The 27,679-nt window shown below is 35.5% G+C and overlaps 2 protein-coding genes across 2 annotated transcripts; both read left to right on the forward strand.

The window, feature by feature from the left end:
- Nucleotides 1–7,240: 7,240 nt before the first annotated feature.
- On the forward strand, nt 7,241–9,997 carry LOC116127675 (pentatricopeptide repeat-containing protein At2g34400-like). Its single transcript, XM_031413307.1, has 2 exons — nt 7,241–8,133; nt 8,874–9,997. The coding sequence occupies exons 1-2, from the start codon at nt 7,241–7,243 to the stop codon at nt 9,823–9,825; spliced, it is 1,845 nt and encodes a 614-aa protein (XP_031269167.1). The 3' UTR covers nt 9,826–9,997.
- A 6,591-nt stretch (nt 9,998–16,588) lies between these two features.
- Nucleotides 16,589–18,901, forward strand: LOC116127676 (nascent polypeptide-associated complex subunit alpha-like protein 1). Its single transcript, XM_031413308.1, has 4 exons — nt 16,589–16,648; nt 17,096–17,183; nt 18,173–18,300; nt 18,397–18,901. The coding sequence occupies exons 1-4, from the start codon at nt 16,589–16,591 to the stop codon at nt 18,733–18,735; spliced, it is 615 nt and encodes a 204-aa protein (XP_031269168.1). The 3' UTR covers nt 18,736–18,901.
- Nucleotides 18,902–27,679: the final 8,778 nt, after the last annotated feature.

The following is a 27,679-nucleotide window of genomic DNA, read 5'->3' on the forward strand; positions in this document are numbered from 1 at the left end:
AACCGACCAAAAAACAAAAAAAAACCAAGGCTGAGTTGCGGCTGTTGAAATTGAAGAATATTGAATTCATATGGAGATTATAAATATTTGCTTTTAGAAACAATAACACGACAATCTTCCACTAATTTAATGGCATTAGTGTATAAGAATATTGAGGTTTAATATTATGTATTCAAGAATCATATCTATTTTACTAGATTATATTATAATCTTCATTTTGCCATTTAATACATCAATGTGACATCTTGTGATTTTGGATTGCAACTTAAACTATCAAATAAGAAAGCCCATGAAATTATTTCTATTAGGCTGTTTATTGGGATTTCTTTTGGGCACAGTTTCACCATTAATGTTAGGTGTGGCCCAATTCAGGTCAATTACCACTCCCAAGGCCCAATTTAGATCTTGTCATTCAATTATTGGATCCTCCTTTGGTAGCATTTTAAACCCTAAATATTTAAGGGTGCATTCGGCTAAGTATTTTTATTCATATTTTGGACCGGATTTTACAGATAGCATTTGTTTTATTATTTACATAACACTGTCCTGATAATTCAATCCTGACAAATTTTTTTTTCACCATTACAGTTTGCTTTTTCACTTTTCTTCACTGCTTCACCATTTCACTTTCTCATTCTTAGTATACTACACCAGCTTCGTGCTTCACTTCTCAGTTTGCATTACTGTTTTCAGTGCTTCACTTTCTCAGTATCCATCACCACCATTTCAGTTTCTGATAATCTATTACTAGGTTCAGTGCTTCACTTCCCAGTTTGCATTACCACCATTTCACTTTCTAGTATCCAGTGGCAGCTTCAGTGCTTCACTTCTCACCGTAAACCCGGAAATCCCTCTGTCACAAACCCACATCCTAACCCAACGTGAACCCGCAAATCCCTCTGTCACAAACCCACCGCGAACCCACCTCAGATCCCTAACCGTGAACCCGGAAATAGATCTGTCATAAACAAACCCACCGTGACCCGATCAGTCACACACAAACCCACCATGACCAGATCTGTCACACACAAACCCACCGTGACCCAACCCAACCCAACCCAACCCATCATGACCCGATCTTTCGCAACCCAACCCACCGTGACCCGATCTTTCGCAAACCAACCCACCGTCACCGGATCTTTCGTAACTCAACCCACTGTCACCCTATCTATCGCAAACCAACCCACCGTGACCCGATCTATCCAAAACCAACCCACCGTGACCCGATCCTTCGCAACCCAACCCACCGTCACCCGATCTATCGCAAACCAACCCACCGTCACCGGATCTTTCGCAACCCAACCCACCGTCATCCTATCTATCGCAAACCAACCCACCGTGACCCGATCTATCCAAAACTAACCCACCGTGACCTGATCCTTCGCAACCCAACCCACCGTGACCCGATCTTTCGCAAACCCACACCCCCATCTGGATCAAACCCACCTCAGATGTTGTTTTGAGTTTTTTATTTGTTTGGTAGGAATTGATTGTGAATGGGTTTTTGTTTGATTTGTGTAGAAGGGGATGCTGTTTTGCGTTAATGGATTGTGAATGGGTTTTTGTTTGATCTGTCTAGAAGAGGATGCTGTTTTGCGTTAATGAATTGTTGAATGGGTTTTTGTTTTATTTGGCATTTGGCATTTGGCACACGCATGTGAATGGGTTTTGCTTTTATTTGGCATTTGGCACACGCATGTGAATGAGTTTTTGTTTAATTTGGCATTTGGCACACGCATGATTGTAATTGGTTGCTTGTTTTGTTTGGCACGGGAATGATTTTTTTTTTTTTTTTTCGTTTTTGTTTTATTTGGCATATGCATGAATCCTTTCTAATGCATTTTTGTTTTGTTTGGCATACGGATGAATTGTTTTAATAAGTTTTTTGTTTTGTTTGACAGGTTTTTAATCTCCTGTACACGCACCCTTTAATTGTGTTTGATGTTTATCTGTCTCAGAGAAGGGAAAGAGACCCGCGAAGTATCCAAATCTAGTTTGTAAGTTTCCGTTACCTATTTGTTTTCAAGTCACCGAGACGCTATTTTTTTCATTTTTTTATTGGAAATAATTTGTGTTAATACTGTTTTTTTCTTTTCATTAATCCTTTTAATTTGGACTTTAATAATGCATTTTGTAATTGGTTGACTCAAATATTTTATTCGGGTTTCACTAATTGATATATTTGTTGTGTAGATTCGACATCGTTCTTTAATCGTAATCAGAAATTACGCTCATATGCACAGATGTCAGCATAATTTGTCTCGACGTCGCAGGATTGATTATTACTTACAACAGAGCCGAAAGTTTCGACGTTTTTCCAGACTTGGAGTTCGTCATACACCCTGTTGGTCGACATTGTCTATATCTTCCCCTGCATTGACGTCTTCAAGCAGTGTCGGATCGAACGAGGTATAATTTTATATGTGTTTAGTTGATTACGTTAACATGTGAGTATTATATTTTGTAATGTGATTGGTGATTCGTATGGTGCCCCAATATTGGTTGTCCCTCACCGTACTGTCCTTAGATGGGTGATTCTGTGGCCTGGTCTGCTAAGATGACCCACAAATTTCTGGTCTTGTTATTTGATCGGGCCAAAACTTCACTGCAATAAAAACAGCTGATTACCAAGAAATGTTGGACGACATATCATCACTGGCTGGCAGGAGACTCAACGTGACACAATTAACCTCTAAGTTCTTTCGCTTGTGAAAACTTTATCAAGCATGGTGGAAATTGTTGCAACACACGGGGTTCGGGTGGGATCAGGAGTCACAAAGTCCAACGTGTCCCGTTGAGGTTTGGCAAGAATATGTCAAGGTAAATTTTCATATTTTTTAACTATTATTATTCAACGCCACTGTAAATGTACGCATTTTTTTCGGACTGCTAAATATTAATATATTATTCTTTTAACTTACCAGCAAAACCCATTGGCATAACAATTTTACCACAAGGGATTTCCTCACAAGGAGCTTTATGAAATAATATTTGAGAAGCAAACTGCCACTGGAAGATATGCGTACACATCTACATCCCAACTGGTGGAAACCTCCAATTATTCCAATCCCGACGCGATTCCCATGGATGATAGCGACTTTGAACCTGATCCTGATCGTTTGATAGGGGAAAAACGGCCCAACATATCTGGCCATGGAAGAGCGAGAAATAGAAGGCACAGAAGGGGGCCAGGACATTCAATTGCGGATGCCATTTTTAGCTTGACGGACGAGCTTGCGGAGAAGCGGACAATGGGATCGAGTGCTTCCAATCACAGTGCAGATGAGAGGGAAGAAGAGAACACCAGTGCTCCATCTGATCCTTTCTCCATGAGCAATTGTATTGACATCATGACGACCATGCAAGTATCGACACAGTTTTATTTGCCGGCTGTCACGTACTTATATGCAAATCCAGGGTGGCGGGAGATATTTGTGAAACTCCCATCAGAGGAAAAGGCTAACTGGATTCATAACAAATTTTTCAATAATTAGTAGATGACACTATATTTCATAATTGTTTGGCAACAATTTTGTATGCGTCAGTGGACGGTTGTCATTACAATTACAATTTATAACGCTATTGTATGAATTTATTTATGTGATATTGTAATGTGTAAACACTGTTTTCGATTGTCATTACAATTAAATATTGACTGTTATATTTTGCTAAGTAGTACAACAACTGTTAATTGTTGATAAATGTTTTGCAAATGTGTAGGTTTAAATGGTGTCGTCTAGCCGTACAGGAAGAAGACGACGTGCTACAGATGAGAGGGACGAAGAAGAAATACTAACAGATATAACCGTTGCACTCTGCGGTGTTGCCGTGTTAGAAGCAAGTGGGCATGAACCACGACATACATCCATATTAATTGGTCATCAGTACATGTTGGAAGTACTCAACGGTCATCCTAACTGGATCTATGACAAGTGCCGCATGGACAAAGACTGTTTTACATTGTTATGTGAATTTTTGTCGATCAAGGCAAATTGCAACCAACCAGGAGGACGAGTTTGAAAGAACAAGTTATGATATTTCTAACAATCGTTGGAAAAAACGAGACAATCAGAACGATGATGGAGGATTTCCAACATTCGGGTGAGACGATCTCTAGACATGTTACCGCAGTTTGCGACGCTATATGTGAGTTGAAGACAGAGTTTATTAGACCACCTGACTTCAATGATGTTCCATGGGAAATATCAGCCAACATAAAATATTACCCTTTCTTTAAGGTACTGGTTCATTATGTTTGCTATTAGTAGATAGTTAAGTTCATTGTGTTATTAATTTGTTTAGTAGGTTAATATTAGTAAAATGCCCCATTTTCATGATAGGACTGTATTGGAGCCATGGATGGCACACATGTATACGCTTCGGTTCCACGTGAATTTGCCGATAGGTACCGGAATCACAAATGATCGATGTCACAGAATGTAATGGCTGTATGCGACTTTAACATGATGTTCACTTATGTCGTTACTAGATGGGAAGGATCTGCGCATGATTCAAGAGTTTTAAATTCAATTATTGATGATCCTAATTCTGGATTCCCACATCCTCCACCAGGTATAAGTATTTTCTTGACGTATTATAGCATATTACCTCCATTGTTGTGGCCCTGTAATTCAAATAAAATGTCTGATATTATTACAGGGAAATATTATTTGGTTGATGCGGGTTATCCAAATAGAGATGGGTTCCTCGCCCCTCATAGGTGAGTGGTTTACCATATTTCTGATCACCGCCGTAACTGAAGGGGGCCACAAGAGTTGTTTAACTACAGACATGCTTCACTCCGCAATGTTATCGAGAGAACCTTTGGTATTTTGAAAAGACGGTTCCGTATTCTAAATGGAATGAATAATTACCTATTGGACAAACAAGGGAAGATTGTTATGGCATGTTGTGTACTTCATAATTTTATCAGAATGTACAATATGGATGACCGTATCTTCGAACAAACCAATAATAGTACGGGTAATGAGTAAGTAAATTGTGATCATCAAAATGGAGCAGAATATGGCCGAAATGAAGAAGGACCGAGTCAATCGCAACAAGGTATTATAGACAACATGACGACTGTACGGGATAACATAACGAATGCACTGTGGATGGCACAGTGGACCATGTCGTAGTTGTTAAAGGAGTATACGTACAATAATGATTGTAAGGGTTGATAATTAGTACTTTTGTCATATATGTATTAATGTGATGTTTTTAAACAGTTGGATTAGTACTTGAAATTTTTGTTTTTTAATATCTACGGGTGACAAAATTACCAATAAAATATTTAGTATTATTAAAATGTAATTTGATAAGTTATATATATATAATAATACATTATTTTAACAAAATGCAACAAAATATTATATTAATAAATCATTTATAAAAAAATATATTAATAAAATATTCAACACAAATATCAAGGTCAAAATACTCTACCAAACACATATCCTGCAAATCATATTCTCATAATCATAACTATATCCAACTATCCAATACTATCCCCAAAATCCTATCAAAAATAATAAACCAAACGCACCCATTTATGTAATTAACTCATTTATATTTTTTTACTTAAAGCCAGGGTATATTAACTTTCCAGGTCTAAATTAACTTACAAGTAAGGAGGCATAGTAATTTTCTCCCTTCACTTGTAAAAGAAATTATTGGCAAAATATATATATATATATATATATTATTTTATGTATCGCAATAGATGAATCCACTTTTTATATTCAATTTTTCGCTTTTGGTCTTCAATTTTTCATAATAGTTCACTCATTTTTTGTTACTTCACTTTATATAGAAATTTTTATAAGATTTCTTTGTAAATATAGTATTATTGTTTTCACAAAACCCATTATCCACTAAACAAAATGTGCTTTTAACAAATACAATTTTATATTCAAAATCTATCCTCACACAATCCAATTGTTCACTAGCATTGGGAACTTTGTATTTCTTCCATTGTGACTGGGAGGGTGATTTAACTTAGGTGTTTAGGACGATTTTTTTTCTCTATAATGTGGATGCGAATTTGTTCTTGAATTTAGCGATTGTTTAAGAAAAAGGGTGTTGACATCTGACTCTCTCGTTAATCGATTGTCTTTCTATACTATATGCTTGGATTATATTTCTCGTGGTACTGTTCTTTGTTGTTGTTGTTGTCGTTGTCCTGATTGCTTGAGATTTCTCATCTTTGACTAGTAGTGAAACGGTCGAATTGACAGATTAGTGGAAACTGTATGACTTAAAAGCATCTCCAATGATGCTTTCTATTTTAAAGAATATATTTCATATAAATTAAAAATATCTTTGTTAATTTATAAATATAAACAACAAATTTTTTATTTAAATCCAATAGACTGTTTAAGCTGTGTTTATTTTATTATTTTGAGTTAAATTTTTAAAAAAATTGAGTTGAGTTTTTATTACGAGGTAGGATTTAAAAATGAACAAAAACACCCCTTAGGTTTATTAATTTATCTAAACACCCCTTAAAATAAAAAATTTAAAAATTGACAAAAACACTCCCATCCACTTACATTTGCCAGATTTCGACCACTAACGCCAGAAGATGGCCGGAATCTACCATAATGGTGTACGACTGGTTGGATCTGGCCGGTCGTGCGTCGATATGACCTTTTTTGGCCAGATCTACTATAGATCTGACCACATCTGGTCGTCAACATGAGATGTGGCCAAAGATCTGGCTGTCAATGGCTAGATCTTTGGCCGTAGATTTGACATTTTTTGGTCAGATCTATGGTGAATCTGGTCGAAAAATGCTAGATCGATGCACTATCAGCCAGATCTAACTGGTAGTGTAGTATTACGGCAGATTCCGACCACCTTTCGGTGGTAGTGGCAGAAATCTGGCATATGTGGGTGGATGGAGGTGTTTTTGTTAATTTATAAACTTTTTTTGTTGGGGTGTTTAGTTAAATTAACAAACTTAAGAGGTTTTAAAATAGTTAAATAGAATATGATTGAATTTTGAAGATAGGAAAATAAATATGTATTTTGGGTATAATAGAAATAGGATAGGGAAAAAAAAGTAAAATAAATAGGCTGACATAATATGAGAAATAATTAATAAATAAAATGCTGTTACATTCATTATAATGAAATGTTATAAGTAACAGCCTTGGTTGACTAAACCTTAGAGACAAAAATGTCATTAACTTCTTGATAAAAAGTCCAATGCATCAAATCTTCTTGCTCACAAATAATGCTTCTTAGAGCAAAACCCACTTCCCGCCATCTCCCACTTTCTGAAATTATCGACCTCGACCCAAAACAGCTACTAACTGAAAAGCTCCTGTCCCTCTTGAAAAAATGTTCATCAACAAAATCACTTCAGCAAATTCATACTCAAATGCTTATTCATTACATTCAAAAACCCAACTTCCTCCTCTCCAAAATCATTGAACTAAAAGACTTCAACTACGCTTCAACTCTGTTCTATCACCTCCCCAATCCTAATGACTACGCTTTCAATATAATGATCCGTGGCTTCACAACCACATGGAAAAAGTACTCTCTTTCTCTTCAGTTCTATTATGAAATGAGAGCTTTAGGCTTGAAACCAAATAATTTTACATACCCATTTTTGTTTATTTCGTGTGCGAATCTTTCGGCATTGAATCATGGGGTTTTGGCTCATTCGTGTGTGTTTAAGATTGGATTGGATGGTGATGATCATGTTAGTCATTCTTTGATTACCATGTATGCGCGGTGTGGTGAATTGGGATATGCCCGGAAGGTGTTTGATGAAATTCTTATGAGGGATTTGGTGTCGTGGAACTCGATGATTTCGGGTTATTCGAAGATGGGGTATGCGAGGGATGCGGTGGAGTTGTTTGGGAGGATGAGGGAGGAGGGGTTTGCACCGGATGAAATGACGATGGTGACTGTTCTTGGGTCGTGTGGGGACTTGGGGGATTTGGGGCTAGGGAGGTGGGTGGAACAGTTTGTGGTGGAGAACAAAATGGAGTTGAACTCATTTATGGGGTCTGCGTTGATTGATATGTATGGGAAGTGTGGAGATTTAGTGTCTGCGAGGAGGGTCTTTGATGTGATGGTGAAGAAGGATGTGGTTACATGGAATGCTATGATCACAGGGTAAGTGATGGTTTTTGCTATATACTTGCTTTACTGTTCTAATTTACTGGTGGTCAACTGTGATATAAAAACTTGGAGTTGTTTGGAGTTTTACTAAAAATAAAATTGCATTGAGAAATCTCAATAAACTTGCTTTACATGCTTTGAGGTTACGCTATGCAAAGTAATGTTGGCTTTGGTTTTTAATAGAACACTTTTCCGTCGTTATTCAGAGAATTATTTGGAGAACAACTAATTGTACCTTGTAGTTGTCATGGAATCATAGAAGTCTTGGGCTGACATACACAAGAATGTGAGTTGGAGCTCTGAGAGGGGTCTATTTTATGCAAAGTTCTGAACTGTAGGATTGAATCATAACAACTCTCCCATAATTCTGCGTTGGCTGGAGCAGGTTCTGGGTAGTGACCTATTAGTATGTTATACGTGAAATGTAGCTGAAGTATACTTGAACAAACTTACCTGATAATTGTTGAGGTTAGTTTCAGTTGATTCAGCTTGCTCATCTGTAGATTGTGCCAAGAAGATGATGGCAATTGACTGGATAGGCCCCATTTCAGTTTCTTGGGTAAAATTTCCCAAGTAAAACTAATCCTTCATTAACATAAACTCTACTTGCATTATGTGTTCATTTCAATACAATAATTTTAAAAATAATTTAAAAACATATATATTAATTTTATACAAAGTCGATGTATTTTTTTCTGAGTTTTGTGCTTATGAGCTGTTTAACTATGTAACAGATATGCTCAGAACGGTTTCTCAAACGAAGCAATTATGCTGTTTAACAGAATGAAAGAGGCGGGAGTTAATCCAGATCAAATTACATTGATTGGAGTACTGTCTGCTTGTGCCTCTATCGGGGCCCTTCAGTTGGGGAAATGTGTTGATACATATGCATCAGAAAGGGGCCTACAACACAACATTTTTGTTGCTACTGCTTTGATTGACATGTATGCTAAATGTGGGAGCATAGAGAACTCATTAAGAGTTTTTGAAGGCATGCCTCTGAAAAATGAGGTATCATGGAATGCAATGGTCTCAGCACTTGCTTTTAATGGACGAGCCTTGGAGGCCTTGTCATTATTCGATTGCATGTTGAAGGATGGTAGGGATGTCCGTCCCAATGACATAACATTTGTAGGAGTACTTTCTGCATGTGTTCATGCTGGATTGGTTGATGAAGGCCGTCGGTTGTTTGACTTGATGAGCTCGTCGTTTGGGTTAATACCGAAAATTGAGCATTACTCTTGCATGGTTGATCTTTTGGCACGTGCAGGACATGTTCATGAAGCTTGGGATTTTATTGAGAAGATGCCTGAAAAACCAGATGAAATTGTACTAGGGGCAATGCTTGGTGCATGTCAAAAGCAGAGAAATGTTGATGTCAGTCAACGGGTGATGCAACTACTTCTGGAAATTGAGCCTTCAAATTCTGGAAACTATGTAATCTCATCAAAAATATATCGGAATTTGAGAATGTGGGATGAGTCAGCAAAGATGAGGATGTTAATGAGACAGAGGGGTGTCAGCAAGACTCCTGGTTGTAGCTGGATCGAGATTGATGATCAAATTCATGAGTTTCTTGCTGGTGATGATATACGGCATTATTCAACTGAGATCTGCCAATTGTTTGACTTGCTAAATGAGGAAATGAAAAGGGAAGGTTACCTTCCAAAGGTTGATTGTTTATAACCATCGAGATTTGAAAGTTGAGAAATTGCTTTATTCACCAATATTTTTGGAAATTTAGAAACAAGCTTGGAGACTAGAGGTACTTAGCTTTAAGTTTGGGGAATTTAGGTAAATATTTCAAAGCTTTTTTAAGAACTTCTACAAGCTGGGAACAGTTGCCTAATTTTCAGCAATTCTCTTGTTCTCGATCCAGGTTGGAATGTAGTGTATCTTCCAACCATCGAGGCTGCAAAGAAGCCAGTTATCCCAAAGCATGATTCAAAGAGATTTTATATTTTGTACCCAAAGAATCATGGGAGTTCAAGAGTCTTAGTAGCACAAGAAATATTGAAGATTTGTAAGTGAAAATTATGTGATCTTTTTTGAAAGATCTCTTTGGTGGCACAAAATAGCTATTTACAGTCTATGATGTCACTGGATTTGTAAGGTTACAACAAATTTGTTATTTGCTTCATCTTGAAGCTTCTAGCAACCATTTTGGAGAAGCCTTGACAATTACTTGCCCTCTAGAATCATTCATGCTCCACATATTGATTTTCTACGGTAAGTTGATCTATTATATCTATTTATATTGATTGAACATTCTTTATCTTTTTTAATTTTTTTTTTTTCATTTAAATTTATCTTTGCTTTTTGTCTCTTCTTGTTGTTTACCTTCAAATTAGAATAGGAGGCTGATTTAATCTCCCATGGCTATTCTATAGTAGCATATGAGATCTTTTTGTTAATGGCAAGAAAAAACACATGAAAATCATTCAAAGTAGGTGAATAGTATACCATTCTAAGAAGGTGAAAATTAGACAAAGAAATTTGTATATTAATGCGATCTGAGAAAATTGATGTGATGAATTAGGGCTTTGTTGGGGTGCCCTTATTCTTGAGGCCACTCATTCAAAAGCCCAACCAAATAAAAGTATCCAATGTTACAAGTGTGTGTTGTGTAAGTGAAGTGGAGGAAAAACAGAAGAGAGGAGAGTGATAAGGCAGTTAAGAGTTGAAGCAATTGGGTTTCAGGGTTCTAATTATGATCTCAATCATTGTATGGTCAAATGATTTTTATTTTCATTCAAATTTGACGGGTTGATTCTCAGTAATTTAGAAACTCAATTTTCTCGTACAAGAAAAGCATTCTTCAAAATAAATTATCAATAAGTGAGACAACGTTACAATGGTTAAAGTCCATATTGTGTTTTAAGTATACAGTAGATTTTGGTTTAATTATGTATTTTTGTCTTTTTTTTTATAATGATTTAAAAATTTTAATTAAAATCTTTTTAAACTTTCCCATCGGCTAAATAGGCACAAATTTACGTAGAATTATATGAATTTATTAGATGGTGAAAATGTGTTTAAATGTTATTCTAAAAGAGTTTTTATTTAGTATTTTGTAGTTATAATTTTTATATGTCCGTAAACCTAAAAAGCAAGAAGCTCATAGAGGAAGAATGATGCCTTTTTTAATGAAGTACAACTTATTATTGAATTTGTTTGGTACATTATTTGAAATAATATTCTATTCTGAATAGGATATGATAGGATTCTGAGAATGTGTTTGATACATTTTTAAAAAACATTTTCTGAATATATTTAGATTATTTTTTCAACCCCTACATTTGTTATTTTAGCTAAACAACTCCCACAACAAAAGTTTATATATTAACAAAAACACCCCCATTCATCCAATCGACTACCGGCAGCTTGCCACCATCGTCGGACGGTGGCTAGAAGTCGTCAGGAATGGTGCATGATCGGCTAGATCTGGTTGGTCGTGCGCCAATCTAGTCTTTTCTGGCCAGATCTACTGTGTATCTAGTCGTCAACAAATTTCTGGCTATTGTCAATGGCCAAAATCTAGTCATTGTTGACAGCTAGATCTTTACGGCTATAATTTGGCTGTCGTTCTAGTTGTAGATCTGGCCGTTTCCGGCTAGATCTATAGTGGATTTGGCCGAAAACGTCTAGATCGACTCACAATTGGCCAGATTTGGTCGATCGTGCGTCGTTCCAGCACCGATAGTGGTAGTGACGGCAACTGGTGATGGTTGCTGGCAGGCGACTGTTGCTTGGGTGGGTGGATGTGTTTTTGTTAATTTATAAACTTTTATTGAGAAAAGTAATTGTTAAATGTTTTGAGTTGAATAGAATAAAATTGGATTTTGAATTGAATAGTGAAATATTAAAACAAACATGTTTTTAACTTTTTAGGATAAAATATTAAAATAGAATAGAGTTTGAAAAGGTAAAAAAAATAGGGGGATTAATTTTTATTATAGATTTGTCCTTGAGATGGAGCAGCTAATAAAAAATAGAAGGGGGACTCGTAATTAATATTAGAATATTTAAAATATAAAAGTAAAATATTAAGAGAAATGAGAAATCACACTCGTAAATGCATATAGAAGTAAAATATAACCAACATTCACACTCTTAGGCGTTGTTTTGTTGGTGGTTATCCCCCATTATTAAGGTAATGTCATCTTATACTATTTATATTGTTATATTCGGTTGTCAAGTAATATAAGATTTTGGTAATATTTCAAAACCAATAATAATTACTATTGGTTATATAGGTGGTAATCTGAATACCATAATTTTCTTAGGTATTTTAAGATTACTTGATAATCTTAATTTTGTTACAATTTTATCCCTAACTATTAAAACTTTTGAACAATAATGCCCTTGTTTTAAAAACAATTTATAAAAATATTTATGGATTATTTTATCCTTATATACAAAATTTTTAGGACATGAATACCTTTGAACTTAAAAACAATTACCCAGGACTGGTGGCCGGATCTGGCCACCATCGGCGGCAACCGACCACCACCACCGACTATGGTTGGAATGTTGCACTACCGGTCAAATCTAGTCGACCGTGCACCGATTTGGTCGGTTATGTGCCATTCCGGCAAATGGTGGTGGTCGACAGTGGCTTGGGTGGGTAAGACATTTTTGTTAATTTTTAAACTTTTATTATGAGGGTATTCTAGCTAAATTCTCAAATTTAGGGGGTTAAAATAATCTAAATAATAATAATATTAAAATAATTCAGTAATTTATATAACATACCCACAAATTTATTCCTTCAAACCAAACATATCAATATAACATACCTATTAATTTATTCAAATCTAACCAAACACATTTAATAAAACATTCCTAATAATCTTTAAGGTAATTTGTCTTTTCCTTAATATAATATTCCCACTAATATAACGTTCATGAACCAAACACACCCTTAAATGTATATTAATTAACTTGACTGAACTCTCTTTGCTTTACCAGGACATATTAATTTATGGGATGACTTTGTATATTCACTTTTATTATTTATATTTAATTACGTTATTTTATATATAGGTCTTTGTATGAAGACTATGTAAGTGTAGCATTATTGATTTTAAAACTAAAGGGTTACTTAATATTATCCTAATACTCGTAAGATTTTAAAATTGTTTTACAAATTTGTGAGTGAAGGCAAAAATTGACCCCTACCCTTGTAAAAAGAAATTAAATAATAATGGGCAATTTCCCCTTATTTGTTAATTATAGTACGGTTAAAAAAAAAAAAATTGTGAGCAAAGAGCACGTTGCCCCTTGCAATTTCCTCATAAATTTGAAATAAAATATTCGTGGTGGTTCTGGAAAATGAAGAGACGAAGCCATGCATCATCTGCAAATTGGCTTGTCTCTCTAATTTCCCTCATAAAATTAGCAATTTACGTGAAATTAGATTGATTTATCCTAGTTAAATAAAGTTAAATAAGGTTTTGACGTCCAAGTCTTTGGATGATTTATTGATTTAGTTTGCACAAGGTTGGATTTTGGTTGATAATTTTGTGATTGAGAAATGATGGTGACGGTGACAGTAAGAGGTTTGTGTTGCAAGATAATTTGGGAAAGAAGTGATAATAAGATTTATAGGGTTATATGCGGAGAGCATGGATATCATTAAAGTAGTTGGGTGGGTATTTTGGATAGAGTTTGATGATTTTGAATGAAGGTTATTGACAAAGATAAAAATTATATAAATAGGCTATTGACAAAACGCCTTTTTCATTGAGGAGAATTGGAATGTTGCAGTTCGTTGTAAAAAAAAGGGATGAGCGGTTTCGGGTACCCTGCATTTTTTGAAGAAACCAAAATTGAAACTGGCCAGTTCCTACGATTTGAAACTGGAACCAGAACCAGCCGATTTTGGTTCCTAGAAACCTAGAACATAAACCTAAAACATAGGTTCCAGTTCTGGGTACCTAGGTTAATTTATTACCCCCCCAATTTTTTTAAAAATGATAAATACACCCACAAAAATTACAATTGTACCCCTAATAGTTTATAAAAATTATAATTTAGTCTCATTCCTACATGGGTACCCGAACCTCGGTTCCAGTTTCGATTCCGGTTGCAGTTTTGGTTTTGATTTCGATTCCCGATTCCAGTCCTATAGGAATCGAAACTAGATCTGGGAATTCTCGGTTTCAATTTTCTAGATCCGGAACCAGACCCTGATGAGGCAAGTTTTGGGTTCCCACCCATCGGTTTCGGTTCTACCTTTTACCCATGCTCACCCCTAGTAAAAAACATTGGTTCAAATTGGTTGTCGTAGGGGTGTGTATGGGTCGAGTTTTGCTAAACTCGATTCGAACCAAAATAAATGCAAGTAGAAAAGAAAACTCTAAACCTATTCGTTTTTATAAGAAACCCAAACCAAACCAATTTTAAATCGAGTTTGTTCGGTTTTGGTTAATTGGTTTTAATTTATATAAATTTTTTTTTTCTTTGTCAAGTTTATATCAGTGTTTTGAAACCTGACTCGGGGTGTCACCCGACCAAGGGGCCGAGTCTTAGGTTGCTCGGTCCGACCAGTTAAACTAGTGGCCTGACCGGTGATCCAGCAAGTTTGAAATCTAACAAACATACCCTTGAAGAAAATGCACCAGTCCTTGTAGGTTTGAAGTCTAGCAAACACACCCTGTGATCTGACCGCACAGTTAGGGTTTCACTTTTCTGGGCCAAATTTCGAGTGATTCTAGTGGTCAAAATTCAATCCGACATCACCACCTGAACCATTGGCCTCCACTCTACAAAACCCCTCTAACCCCAACACTTGGTAGCCCTCTGTTTGTCGGTTGTGACTCCCGTATACCATCATGATTGGGTTGATTTTTCTAGCCAAATTTTGGTTGATTCCAGCGTCAAAATTCAATCCGACACCACCACCTAAACCACCAGCCTCCACTTTATAAAACCCTTCTAACCTTGACACTTGGCAGCCCCCGTTTGCCAGTTGTGACTCACGTATATTGTTGCAATTCGGTTGATTTCTCCGGCTGTTATTGACACTAGGGGGTGGGCGACGGTTAAGCAAGGGTGGGGGGTGAGTGGAAGGGGGTAGAGGGCGCCAGAAAGTGGCTAGAAGTGGCTAGCGGTTAAGATAGGGATTTTGAAATAGTGAAAAACGATAACCCGACTTGGAGAAGGCCCCAACTCCCAATTCAACTGGTTAAACCAGCTATGTTGGGTCGGGTTTCAGAATAGTGGTTTATATTGCATGTCAATTAAGATTTTATTTTTCAATACAATTAATGTTTCTAATTAAAAATATGCATTGTTTTAAAAACCGGACCGCTCGTTGACTCGGTCAAGGGGTCAGTTCGTGGGTTGACCGGTCCAACCGATTGGACCGGTCGGTCTGACTGGTATATAGCAGTCACATCTTCAAACAATTCCATTAATTGTTATAAGTTTGAAAACCAACAAATACATCCCTAAAATTTACCTATAAGCCCATGTAAGTTTAAAATAAAGCAAATACACCCTGTAGATTTTATTATTAATTATTTTTTTCTCTCTTTCCATCACTTCCATCTTTCTCCTTTTTTCTCTCTCCCCATCAGGCCATCACTTTCTTCTTTCTTCTTTCTTCTAACACATTCACGTCTCTCTACTGTAATTTTTCTCTCCTCTTCTCTTTCTGTTCATCTCCGCTTTTCTTTCTTCTAATCTTCTTCCTTACTCTTTCTTTTGTCTCCTCTTCTCTTTCTTCTTCCTTCCCCTCCCCTTACTTCTTCTTCTTTACACTGTAGATTTTAGAGTAAGTGAAGAAGAATAGAAGATGAAAATGGAAGATGCAATTTGGTTTTTTTTATTCAAATGAAATGGTGCTGCAAATTGGTTTAGGAATAAGGAATATGAATTTTTTAGGATCAGATACCCAAAAATAGTGAACAATTTAAGCCGTGGGCCGGTTGGACCGGCGATTTTATACTGTTTTGCCGATCCAAAGCGGGTTTAATGACATTCCTGGTTTTTATGTTAACTCGGACCGAAGTAAAGGCCGACTCCCAGTCGAACCGATCGAACCAACAGGTCCGGGTTTTAAAACAGAGAAAATATGTCAAATTTTGATTAAGAATCTTAAGATTATAATTTCTTGACTTTAACAATTACATAATAAGCACATGTAATACAATAATAGGCTAATTAATGATAAAATGCTATTATTGTAATTTGTACGGTTTGGTTTGGGTCGAAGAGTAATCCCATATCAATCCGTTCAAATTTTTGGTTCGTTAAATCCGACCCACAAGGAAGCGGTTTGGGTTTTCGGGCCCTTAGTTGGTATCATACTTGAACCCAAACCCGACCCGATTAAGGGTCATGACTATAAAAGCCCCAAGTATAAACGGAGCTCGACAGTCGGGGGGGTTAACTAGGGTTTCATTATCTCATTATCGCATCATCTTCCTATCGAACCGCAACTATGACCGCTCAAACTCAAGAAGAACTCCTGGCTGCCCATCTCGAACAAGAAAAGCTCAACGTAAGCCAATCCCAAAGCTCTCTCTTTTTTATAACCCACTACTTAATTTCATTTGCAATTTTCTTTTTTTAATTGTATCGTTTGCCGCCAGTAACCTCTTTTTAATTTCTGGGTTTGTAAGGTTTAATTATTGATGGAATTAGTGTAAAATGTTTGCCGATGTTTAGCTTGGTTAAAATCAAAAAGTAAAATTTTACATTTTCAGTGGAATGAATTGAGTACTTATTGGGAAAAATTATCAGTTCATAGAGTATTTAAAAAGTGTTAATTTTATGCTCCTTTGATGCTTTGGTTGATTTAAAAACCTAAGTGAAGAGTTTTTTTGTTTTTTAATTTTTTGTTGTTGTGGGTGTTGTAAAGATATGATTTGTGGGTCAGGATTTGATGGTTTGTTGCACAATCTTTGCTTGCGTGGTGGATGCTTCATAGTAATGATGTTTTTTGCAGCCTGACGAGCCCGTGCTTGAGGACGATGATGATGAGGATGATGATGAGGAGGATGACGATGATGACAAGGATGAAGAGGATGCCGAAGGTAAGGGCTGAACACAAATATGGATTTTGTTAATAGTTTTTGGGTGATTCTTTTGTTTCATTTGTTCCTATGCAAGAATTGCCTGAACATATTATAGCAGTTAGATGGTTTCATCTCTGTAGATTTAGAACATCGTTTTTAATGTGTCTGTCTGTCTTAGCTGTAGACAAATATAGGTATTGTAAAGACAGTATGCAGAGTTCTTCAATACTAGCGTCAGTTCTTATAAGTTGAATATAATAAATTAGATTTATGATTTTATGAAAAGTATCATAAACACAAAAGAGATTTTTTTTTTTTCCTAACTTGTTCTTTACAAACTTATGTTTTGCATAAATGTGATACTGCATTAAATGGTTTTGTTATTCTGGATTAAGAAGTTTGTCTTTTATGTCTGTTTTGACGGTGGATGAATAAACCTTGGTGCCAAGAATGTGAGATGTTGTTGCAAGGGTATGCAGTGTTACGCAAATGCTAGTACCAACTTTAAATGCTAAATAAAATGAATTGGATTATAATTTTCTTGGGAAGCATTTAAGCACATAAGGGATTTGAATGTTTCAAGCAGGCACGAGAGAGCCCTCAGCAGACTATATACATAACAACATTTTATTAATACTCCAAATTTTTTTTGGAATCGTATCCACCTTTTCTAAATAGTTTTGATATTACTGCATTTATTGGATTTTAAGTACCTTTGCATTTCAATCGGACTCATGAATTAATCGGAAAATCATGGAGATGGAATTAGTGTACTTCCATGGATGCAGTGTGTATGTCAAAAAGAATCTATTTGAGGTACATAGTTATTAGAATTGGAAGTTGTAATTTATGCACATTATTCTGGTTGTAAACAATTATTAGCTTTATCATGTGTGAAGAACAGAACCATATGGTATGTGATCATTGTATTCACTGATTAATGGAAAATTGGGCACAATTTCACTGGTGATTTATTTTTTTTTTTTATTTTTTTTTTAATATTGCAGGGAAAGGGGATGGAAGTGGTCGATCCAAGCAGAGCAGGAGTGAAAAGAAGTCTCGCAAGGCAATGTTGAAACTTGGAATGAAGCCAATTCCAGGAGTCAGTCGCGTAACCGTAAAGAAAAGCAAAAATGTTAGTGTTTGAATTGCTGCCCTACTTTTTGTTTCTTTCAGTTTAGTTTAGTCAGATTTCTGTGTAAACTAAACTCTTATGCTTTTTGCATTTCAGATTCTGTTTGTTATATCAAAACCAGATGTTTTCAAGAGCCCAACATCAGAGACATACATTGTTTTTGGGGAAGCGAAGATAGAAGATCTAAGTTCGCAACTGCAGACTCAGGCTGCAGAGCAGTTCAAAGCTCCTCCTGCCAATTTGGCTAATGTGGTTTCAAAGCCCGAGTCATCGACCATGGCACAAGATGACGAAGAAGTAGATGAGACTGGTGTGGAGCCAAAGGACATCGAGTTGGTCATGACACAAGCTGGGGTGTCAAGATCAAGGGCCGTGAAAGCACTCAAAGCTGCAGACGGTGACATTGTTTCAGCCATCATGGAACTAACAAATTGATTGTCACTTCGTTGAATATGTTCTGCTGGGTAGTCATTTAAGGATGGTTTCTTTTTGGCGTTGTTACTCTTGGATGATTGAGGTTGCAGATTTTGAATATTTATTATTAATCTGTGTTTTCTAGTTCTCTTTTACTTCTGTATCAACATGAATCAGTGTTGGATGAGCACTTGTGCTATATTTTATTCTTGGAAGCAATATTTTAAACCCAACCCGGGATGAGCGGTTTGACCGTTGACAAAACTTCAAAAATTCAGCAAATACACATTTGAAAATTATAGTTAAATCCTTATAAGTTCGAGATTTAGCCAACACATCTCAAATACAAATTGGTTGGTGACTGGTTGGTGGCGATGATACTCCAAATGTAATCCCAATTGGCATTTGAGCCCATTTCCTAGAAATCCTATCCAACATCTGGTCGAAATTAGTTTGATTTCAGTTAGATTTCACCAATGTCGGCGTTTGCATTCCAAGTCAGATTTCACTGACGTCAGTATTGACAACCCTCCCTATCACCCTGAAAATACTCTCTTTTCCCTCCCGACCAAAACCCACCTCGCCAATTGTTGGCTGTTTTTGCCGCCACTTTTTTTCGATTTCTAGCCGATTTACTCACCGAAAATTAACTCCGTTGCTACCATTGTATTTACCGACATTTTCTCATCAACAGTCCCAATATTCTGACCTTTAATTGTTCGCCGATCATCATCCTAAATTTTAGGTTTTGGATGAATAGGAAAAATGTCAACCCGGCCCGGTGAAGCTCCTGGTTAAACCGACCGGGTCGGGTCGGGTTTTAAAACAGTGCTTGGAAGTATGTAGCTTGGTGTACTTCTAGTTACAATTTCTACTAACGAAGCGAGCCCATGCGGTTGAAAATATTTTAGCAAGATCCAATGAATACACAGAATATTCAACAAGTATGCAGTTGGCATCTAACTCAGGTCCTTAAAATCTAAAAAAAAAACAGTAATCAACTTCATAAATGGCATATCTCAAATACTTACTAGATGGCAAAAGCAAATGGGAGTATTGAAATTTGAAATATCAATTTATTGAACTTTATGTGAAGTTCATTTTGCGAGCCTCACTAAACTGCTTCATTTTTATGCATCTCAAAACTCAGTTAACATAACATTAAGATTAAGTCTTGATGGGCTTCCTGACTTGCTCAAGACATTAAGCTTTCAATCTTGTCATTTAGGGCCTAAATTTCCATCGTGAACATAGAAGAAATTACATATATATATTGGATATTAAATTCAACAACTTAAAGATATCATTTCTCATAAACAACGGTTCTAAACAATTGCAACTTCACTTAAAAGTATCAATGACTTAAATGGGCTAGACGTTCTAAAAGATAATGCTTAGCCTCCAAATAAATTTCATGGTGTTTTACCAATGAAATTTTTTGTTTATCTTTTCTACAAACTTTCGATCTGGTTGATAACAGTCTCGTTGGAACCATACTAGATGTGTCACTAATTCTACTGTCATGGTGAAAATATGCTAGTATAGAATATCCTTTATTTTACGGGTGGTTTTGTTAATGAAGATGGAAACCCTGTGATGAATGGGGAAATGGCTGAACATAGGCATTGTTCTTAATTTGGTAAGAAGTATAGACCTTTCCAAATACAATTTCTTTGGAGAGATTCATATCAAATCATTGAAACTGTCGCATAAATCTTTCACAAGAAGAATTTCTTGAAACTATTTGTGCTATGACATTTAAAGAATCCATTGGTTTCTTTAGAAGTCAACTTTCAGGTCCTTTATTTATCAACAGAAGACGAAGGTATAAGTATTGTCATTTTTACATCAACGGGGATAAACTTTATTCTTTGTACTAGATCCTTGATGATTTGAACTATGTTATTGTGTAGTGGAAGAGAGAAATGAATATCGAGATAAGGATAAGGATATTGTTTTCATTCAAAGGAGTCTTGTTCCATGTTACATTTGATCTTTCTTACCAGAGGTTGTTAACTATTATTATTTGAGACATAAAGATAATTATTCGATCGTTTCTGGTATTTCTTACATATTTATACAAAATTAATTTCATTGATGTAAATATAAAGGCATATCAAAGACACATCAGAGATACAGCATTAGAAAGTGCCCAAATGATAAATCATTAACGTTGTTGAAAACTGCGGCAAGTGACTTGATCTTGATTACGAAATTATTGACAACCCTCAGAATTCTCCTCTCCCTTCACCAAGTTATTAAAAGATAGTAAGATTATTGCTTAACAAAAGTCCAATTTATTAATTAAAGGAATTAAATTAAATTATTGCAAAGATTTGAAATTTCTAAATTAGTACCCTTCTCATGTATCAGTATTCAAATTTTGGTCTTTGGGACCCGTTAGAGGGAGGCTCTTTGGGAGTAAGCTCTGCGCGCGTATATTTATTGTTTTGCCTGTACTATGTTAATTTTGCCAAGTGTATGACCAAATTTCCGCTCTACTCTTGTGAGTTTCACATGGATATGACAAGTTTATTCCCCTGGGTACTTGGTTTTATGTAAGCATGCCAATTGGATTTGTGGTGGGCTTCGGCATTTGAGGAATTAGTTAGACAGATGACTGAAGCTCTAATGTAGAGCCACCATGATTTTCTGAAAGCTTTTCAAGTAGCTTTGTGATGCATTTGGAGTAGGGATAGGTAGTGTTTTGAGTCAACATACAAGGGCACTCTATGCCTTATTACTTTACTGAGAAACTTAATTGATATTAAACAACAATAAACCATTTATGATCATCCTTAGGACTTTATATCATTGGCAGTAGTATTTTTTTTTTTTTTTACCATGTGAGTTTGTCCTTATCTCTGACTATCATTCTTTCAGTCACAAAAACGATTGAATGAGGGACATGTGGCATGGATTGAGTTCCTTCTGATCTTTATTTACCTTTATCGTTAGACATCATCTTGGTAAAGATAGTAAGGTGATGATCCACTTAGTTATGTTGTCTATGTCCTATTGACCATGATGGACAAAATTGTAGGGTTGATGAAATGAAATTTGAGTAAACCTCTTGCCTAGTTTTCAAACTCATCTATCAAAAGATTTTAGCAGGTTATAGCCGAGATAGTTTGGAATTCGTTATTCACGATGGTTACCTTTTTCGAGGAGCTCATTGTGCATTTCTTATACATCCATGAGAGACTTCGTAGTTTGGGAGATGCATGTAGGACGTTTAACTAGCCATTAGGGAGAGATACTTGACGATAGGTTATATAATATTGACCGTATATATCTTTACAAACAAAATCTATTCTCAATATGGTCTTTTGTCTCTTATAATAATATTTTACTTATAATTAAGTCATACAAATAAACAGAAATTATACAAAATTTATGTAAAATAATTATTTTATCTTTTGTTTTTTATCTGTTTGTATAACTTAGTTGTAAGTATAACATTGTTGAATTTTTTGGATGACCATAATGTGGGCTTTATGGTCTGGGAAACTTACTCGATGTGTGGTAACTGGAAACGTGCCAAAATTTTCCATTAATTTAGGTGGCTTGGGGCCATGATCTTCAAGAGTGATATTTGTGTCTTTAAATATTAATTTAGCTAATGATTTTTAGCCCTTACCTCCTCTTTGATTAGCCTTCATTTAATTATATAATTTCATTTTGATGAATTTAACCTTAAATATAAATAACAAATAAAACGAAAATTATATACACCCAAGTTCTCTTAACTCCCCGTTTCAATAAATTAAAATTTATATTACAAATTATTAATAAAATAGAAATTCAATGTCTGCCATATATAAGGCGCGTGCTGTTCCACTAAATGGTGATAATACTGCAACTGAAGATGTTTTAGATCCTTGATTTTGGTGCAGCTGAAATTCTCCGTGTTTGATTCTGGTAGGAAAATAGTTTGTGTAGAACAATTTTTTTAGAGTAATCTTTACAGATTATGGTGGATTGTACTGTCGAAAATGCTCCAGGGATCATTCAGTGCAATGGAGAGCTAAAGTGCAGATTAGGATTAAAATGAACATGAAGTTGTGCCTTGCTGATTGTTTTGAGATGTTCCCAACTTGATTGAAGTCCCAAATTTCCTAAAACAATTCAAAGAAATTTATTTATTTCTATGGCAGAAACTACAGATGGAAAGTAAAAATGATAGAGTAATATTGTAGTGAAAAAATGGTATTAACAAGCATATAAAAAAAGTGGGGTTTTTTAAGCCCCACTAAATCTCTTTGGAAGCCCCAATAATAATTAAAATCATTTTAACAATTAAATTTATAATTATTTTATATTTCATTCCATAATTGTTCTTCTCTAATATTTTTCCTTCCAAATTTCTTTGTTAACCCTGTTATCCCTATTTGTTTTTCTTGTGCTAAATTTCAGTTGCCATTTTTATTTTTGATAAAATCTCAGTTTGCTTCTCTTAGACAACATATTTCCTGTCCAAATTCTTATATAGAGTATTTTTATCCAAATCAACTTCAATTTCCATGAGAACTAAGAAAATGAAAGAGTTTTTACCTTGCAAATCAATTAGCATGGGATGACTAATAAAATAATTTTTGTTTTTCATTGTTCTCCTATATACGCAAAAATTAACTGTAGTTTAAATAGGGTTAAACAAAATCTCCTAAATCAAACCCTAAACAAGAACAATTAATGAGAATATTCAATATTATTTTATTTCGATTGTTTGAATCCACCTTCCATCTTTTCAAAAATATATTAATCATGACTATATAATGATCCGTTTCCAATATATTAGAGTGAGTTTAAACGCATCAAACAAGAACAAATGCTCAAATCGACAACAACTTCTCTTTATATAACCCAAATTAGCAACATAACATCAACACCAAGATAGAATTTCGGCCAACACAAATAACAACACAAACATACACACAAGAACGACTAACCAATACTAACACAATGCCAATTGATTCCAAGGCCTAAAGGAAACCCATCAGTCAAGGAGATCCACCATCAACCCTTAACAAGATTGGATAAAGGATGAACAATACTCTCTCAAGAGTCCAGGTTTTCGTTCAACAAGTCTAACCCTCACAGAAGGGAAAATTCGGCCTTAAATAGATGGCCTTACAAGTTGCCCTAGCAAAAATTTAATCTAAACTGTACATGTGACACAACTTAAATTAAATGCAATCAAGACCTTACATGTTGGTGGTTAAGATTATTACAAGTCAACTTTAGTTCAAAATATTACATGGGATAATGCAAAGGAACAAACATAAATAAATAATTTAACAAAATCCTAGGAGTCAAGATTCATTGACTTTCCCTTTTAGGTAAGGGACAAGGAGCCACCAAAGTATTGTCATCTTGTCTCTTGCCGAAAATGAAAAGTGTGGACCACTTTGTCATAGTTAACTCCATAGGCTTGTAAGAACTCCCCTGTGCACAATTGGTTTTCCCTCCATAATTTCCTTCCCCATTAAGTTAATTGAATCCCACCGAATTATATTGCATCCAAATGTTGGGCTTGAGTTGAGAAAGTAACCAAGTGGGGATTTGGGGTGGTTTGGGCTATAAATTGGGCCTCTTAAACTCATTTTGAGCACACAAATTCTCTTGGGCCAAATTGTTCCCAATACCTGGGATAGTTTCTTCTATGGGCTTCACTTGATTCCGTGGCGATTATTGATGAACTTTGCTAGTTGTATCTTATCTTGGCTGAGTTTCATCACCTTGCGGATTTAAGGACAAATCCTATTCAACTATGGGAGAATGAAGCAAATTCACATTCAAGGCAACCCATTAATCTTCATATGAGCCTATGGGTGTTCATAACCGGTTAACATATTTTCTGAATCGAATCGGTTTTTCAATTTAGGAATGTTCCTGAACTAAAACTGAACTAGTTAAGGGGAAAACGAGTTAACCGGTTAGTAAAAACCGATTGATCAGTTTTAAATTGGTTTTCCCTTTAATTTATATTTTTCCCTAATTTAAACCGATTTTATATTTAATTATTTTTATAATAAATCAGTTTTATTGTTTTTATTTTATATTTTATTATTTTTATAATAAACCGGCTTATAAAACTTGTTTCGGTTAACCGGTTCCCATAATTCCGTAAATCGGTAATCGAATCAGAAAATCGGTTTTTGTATTTCTTTGAACGAAACCGAACTGGTTCGGTTTCTGCATTTTTTTTAACACCCCTATATAAGCCAAGCAAAGTTCATGGGAAAATCCATTCATGATTTTAGAAGCTATTTGGTCCAAGCTGAAGTATCATTGCAAGACAATTCCAAGCCCATAGTCAATTCGGCCCAAGAAGAAGGAATGAGGCAAGATGAGATCAAGTTAAGCCCATTTCATCCAAGCCCTTCAATTGTTGATCCAATAGGCCCAATCCATTTATTTGGGTGTAATTTGAATAGTTGGAGCCAAGATTTTCAAGTTAAAATGGAGGGAACAAAGACTAGTCAAACATATGCACATGAAGACATTTAATGGAGGCGACAAGATTATGACATGGGCGGCTCAAGACATTCTGAGTTAGAAAAGACAAGGTTGTCATCCTTGGCGGCTCTATGTTCCTTACCATTTTGGGAAAATTCTAAGTCAAAGATTCTTACTTATGTTTGTAGGCATTTTGGCTTTAGGGGATATTTAGGGTGACTAATTAAAACGTGTCCCATAGTTTATTATTATCTTGAATTTGACTTTGTAATTCTCTCTCCAATGTGGCGTCCAATGTAACTCTATAAAAAGGGGTCTTCTCCTTCATTGTAATACAAGTTGAGAGTTAAATTTTTGGAAATGAAAATGTGAGAGCTCTTGAGAGAGTTTGATCATTTATCCTTTATCCAAGTTCTTGCCATGCTTAGTGGTGGAATCCAAAACTGGTGACCAGGCCTTTACTTTTTGAAGACCCTTAGCCGGTGGCATTGTCTTTAAGCCTTGGGATATTGGCTTCTATCTTGTTAGTGATGTTCCATAGCCGGTGGCATGGTGTTTATGCTTTGGAGATCATTGGCACTTATATTTAATTTGTAAGTTATTATTTGTTATGTCTATTTTCCATTGGCCAGTGGCATAACCTTTAAGCCATGGATTGTTAGGCTTTATCCTTTGGGTGTATTTGGATCGGGGGCATATAAGATAATAGGGGTATCTTCGTTTATTTTGCAATATTCCAGTGTTTGGTTTGCAAGTAATAATATATTATAGGTATCTTTTATTGCAAATAATGTTTACTATTGGTAATGTAGGGGGTAATCCGATACCCTCCCCCAGGGCTGTTATTAAAAAAATATTAGGTAATCTGATTTTTATACCTATTTCACCCTTAATTAAATACTATTTGGACACAATTTCCCTCAAGTGTCTACCAAATAAAAATTACCCAGCCCCTCTATATTTGAGAATTTAGCTAAAACACCTAGCCACAAAAAAGTTTTAAAGTTAACAAAATACCCTTAGCCACCCAAGACTACTGTCGGCTGTTAGTGTCAGTCGCTATAATGGTGCATGATCGACGGGATCTGGCCGATCGTGCACTGGTGAGGCCTTTTTCAGCTAGATTTGGCCGTTTCTATGGTCGTTTCACGACCAAAGATGTGGTCGTCAAACGACCATAGATCTAGCTATGACACAGCCACAGACTTGGCTGTGAAATGGCCATAGATTTGGCCGTTTCACGGCAAAAAATTTGACTGTTTCAAGGCCACAGATCTAGCATTTTCACGACTAGATTTGTGCCTAATTCACGACCACATCTTTGGCCCTGAAATGGCCATAGATCATAGATTTGTGATCCATGGCCGGAAATGGCTTTGCCGGTGCACGGCTGGCCATATATGGCTAGTCATACGCCATTTCTTCGACTGTCGGTGGCGGTGGTGGCTGGCTAACGACAGTGGCTTGGGGTGGGCGGGGGTGATTTTGCTACAAATTAAAGTTTTGTATGACTGGGGTGTTTTAGCAAAATTTCAAATGTAGGGGGTTAAAAGAAATAATTCAAAAAATAATATTATGTTAATATTTAAAAAGGAGGGCAATTTAGTAATCTATGTAAAATATCCACCCATTTATCCTCCTAATTAAATATATCATTCACCAATTTATTCGAACCAATCAAACACATTTCCTAAACATTCCCAATAATCTTCAAAGTGATCTATCTTTCCATTAATATAACACCCTTCCATAATAAAACATTATATGATCTAAACTCTCCCTTTATGTTATCTTGTGTATTTTGTATGTGTTTTGTGTTCTTTTAAGTGTTGTTAGGACTGGCGATTGGAGTTTGTTGTGTTATCATTTGCTATTGCTGGGTTGAAGCATTTTTAACTCACTCTAGGCTTCCGAAAACGCATCATATAATTTCCTAACAAAGAATTCAAATTAAAATTTTAGAAAAGAAAATAAAGGTCTTAGGATATTGAGAAAACGAGTTTTTTAATACATGGGGTGTACTAAAGAATATATGCCCTTCTTTTTAATTATTAGTTTAAAAAATATATATTATTTAAAAAATTGTTATTAGGACTTAGAAAAGATTTGATAAGGCTTAAGTAACTCCACTCTATAAAAAGAAAAAAACTATATAGATGAAGAGATGATTGCACGGCTTTTAGAATTTAGAAATTATGGGTGTTAATAGGATTTGATCTTGGGCTTAGGAATAATTGGGTAATGACTAATTGGGCTGGACCAAGGGCAGGGTTATCTTCTCATGCGTTAATATAATTTAGAGGGGACAAATGATTAAGAGGCCATATTGGCTTTGAATTTAACTAAAAGGCCATCTAATTTTTTAGTCTTTACTAAATGGCCTTATTTTTTATTAAGACAAACTAATGACAATTAAACACTAATCATGGCTTAAGGATTAATGAAGTATTGTGTATTAAAAATTATAATATGTCCCCAAAAACCTGAAATTCTTGCAAACAAACCC

The sequence above is a fragment of the Pistacia vera genome, unplaced genomic scaffold (genome assembly GCF_008641045.1).
Source record: "Pistacia vera cultivar Batoury unplaced genomic scaffold, PisVer_v2 Contig193, whole genome shotgun sequence".
Lineage (NCBI taxonomy): Eukaryota > Viridiplantae > Streptophyta > Magnoliopsida > Sapindales > Anacardiaceae > Pistacia > Pistacia vera.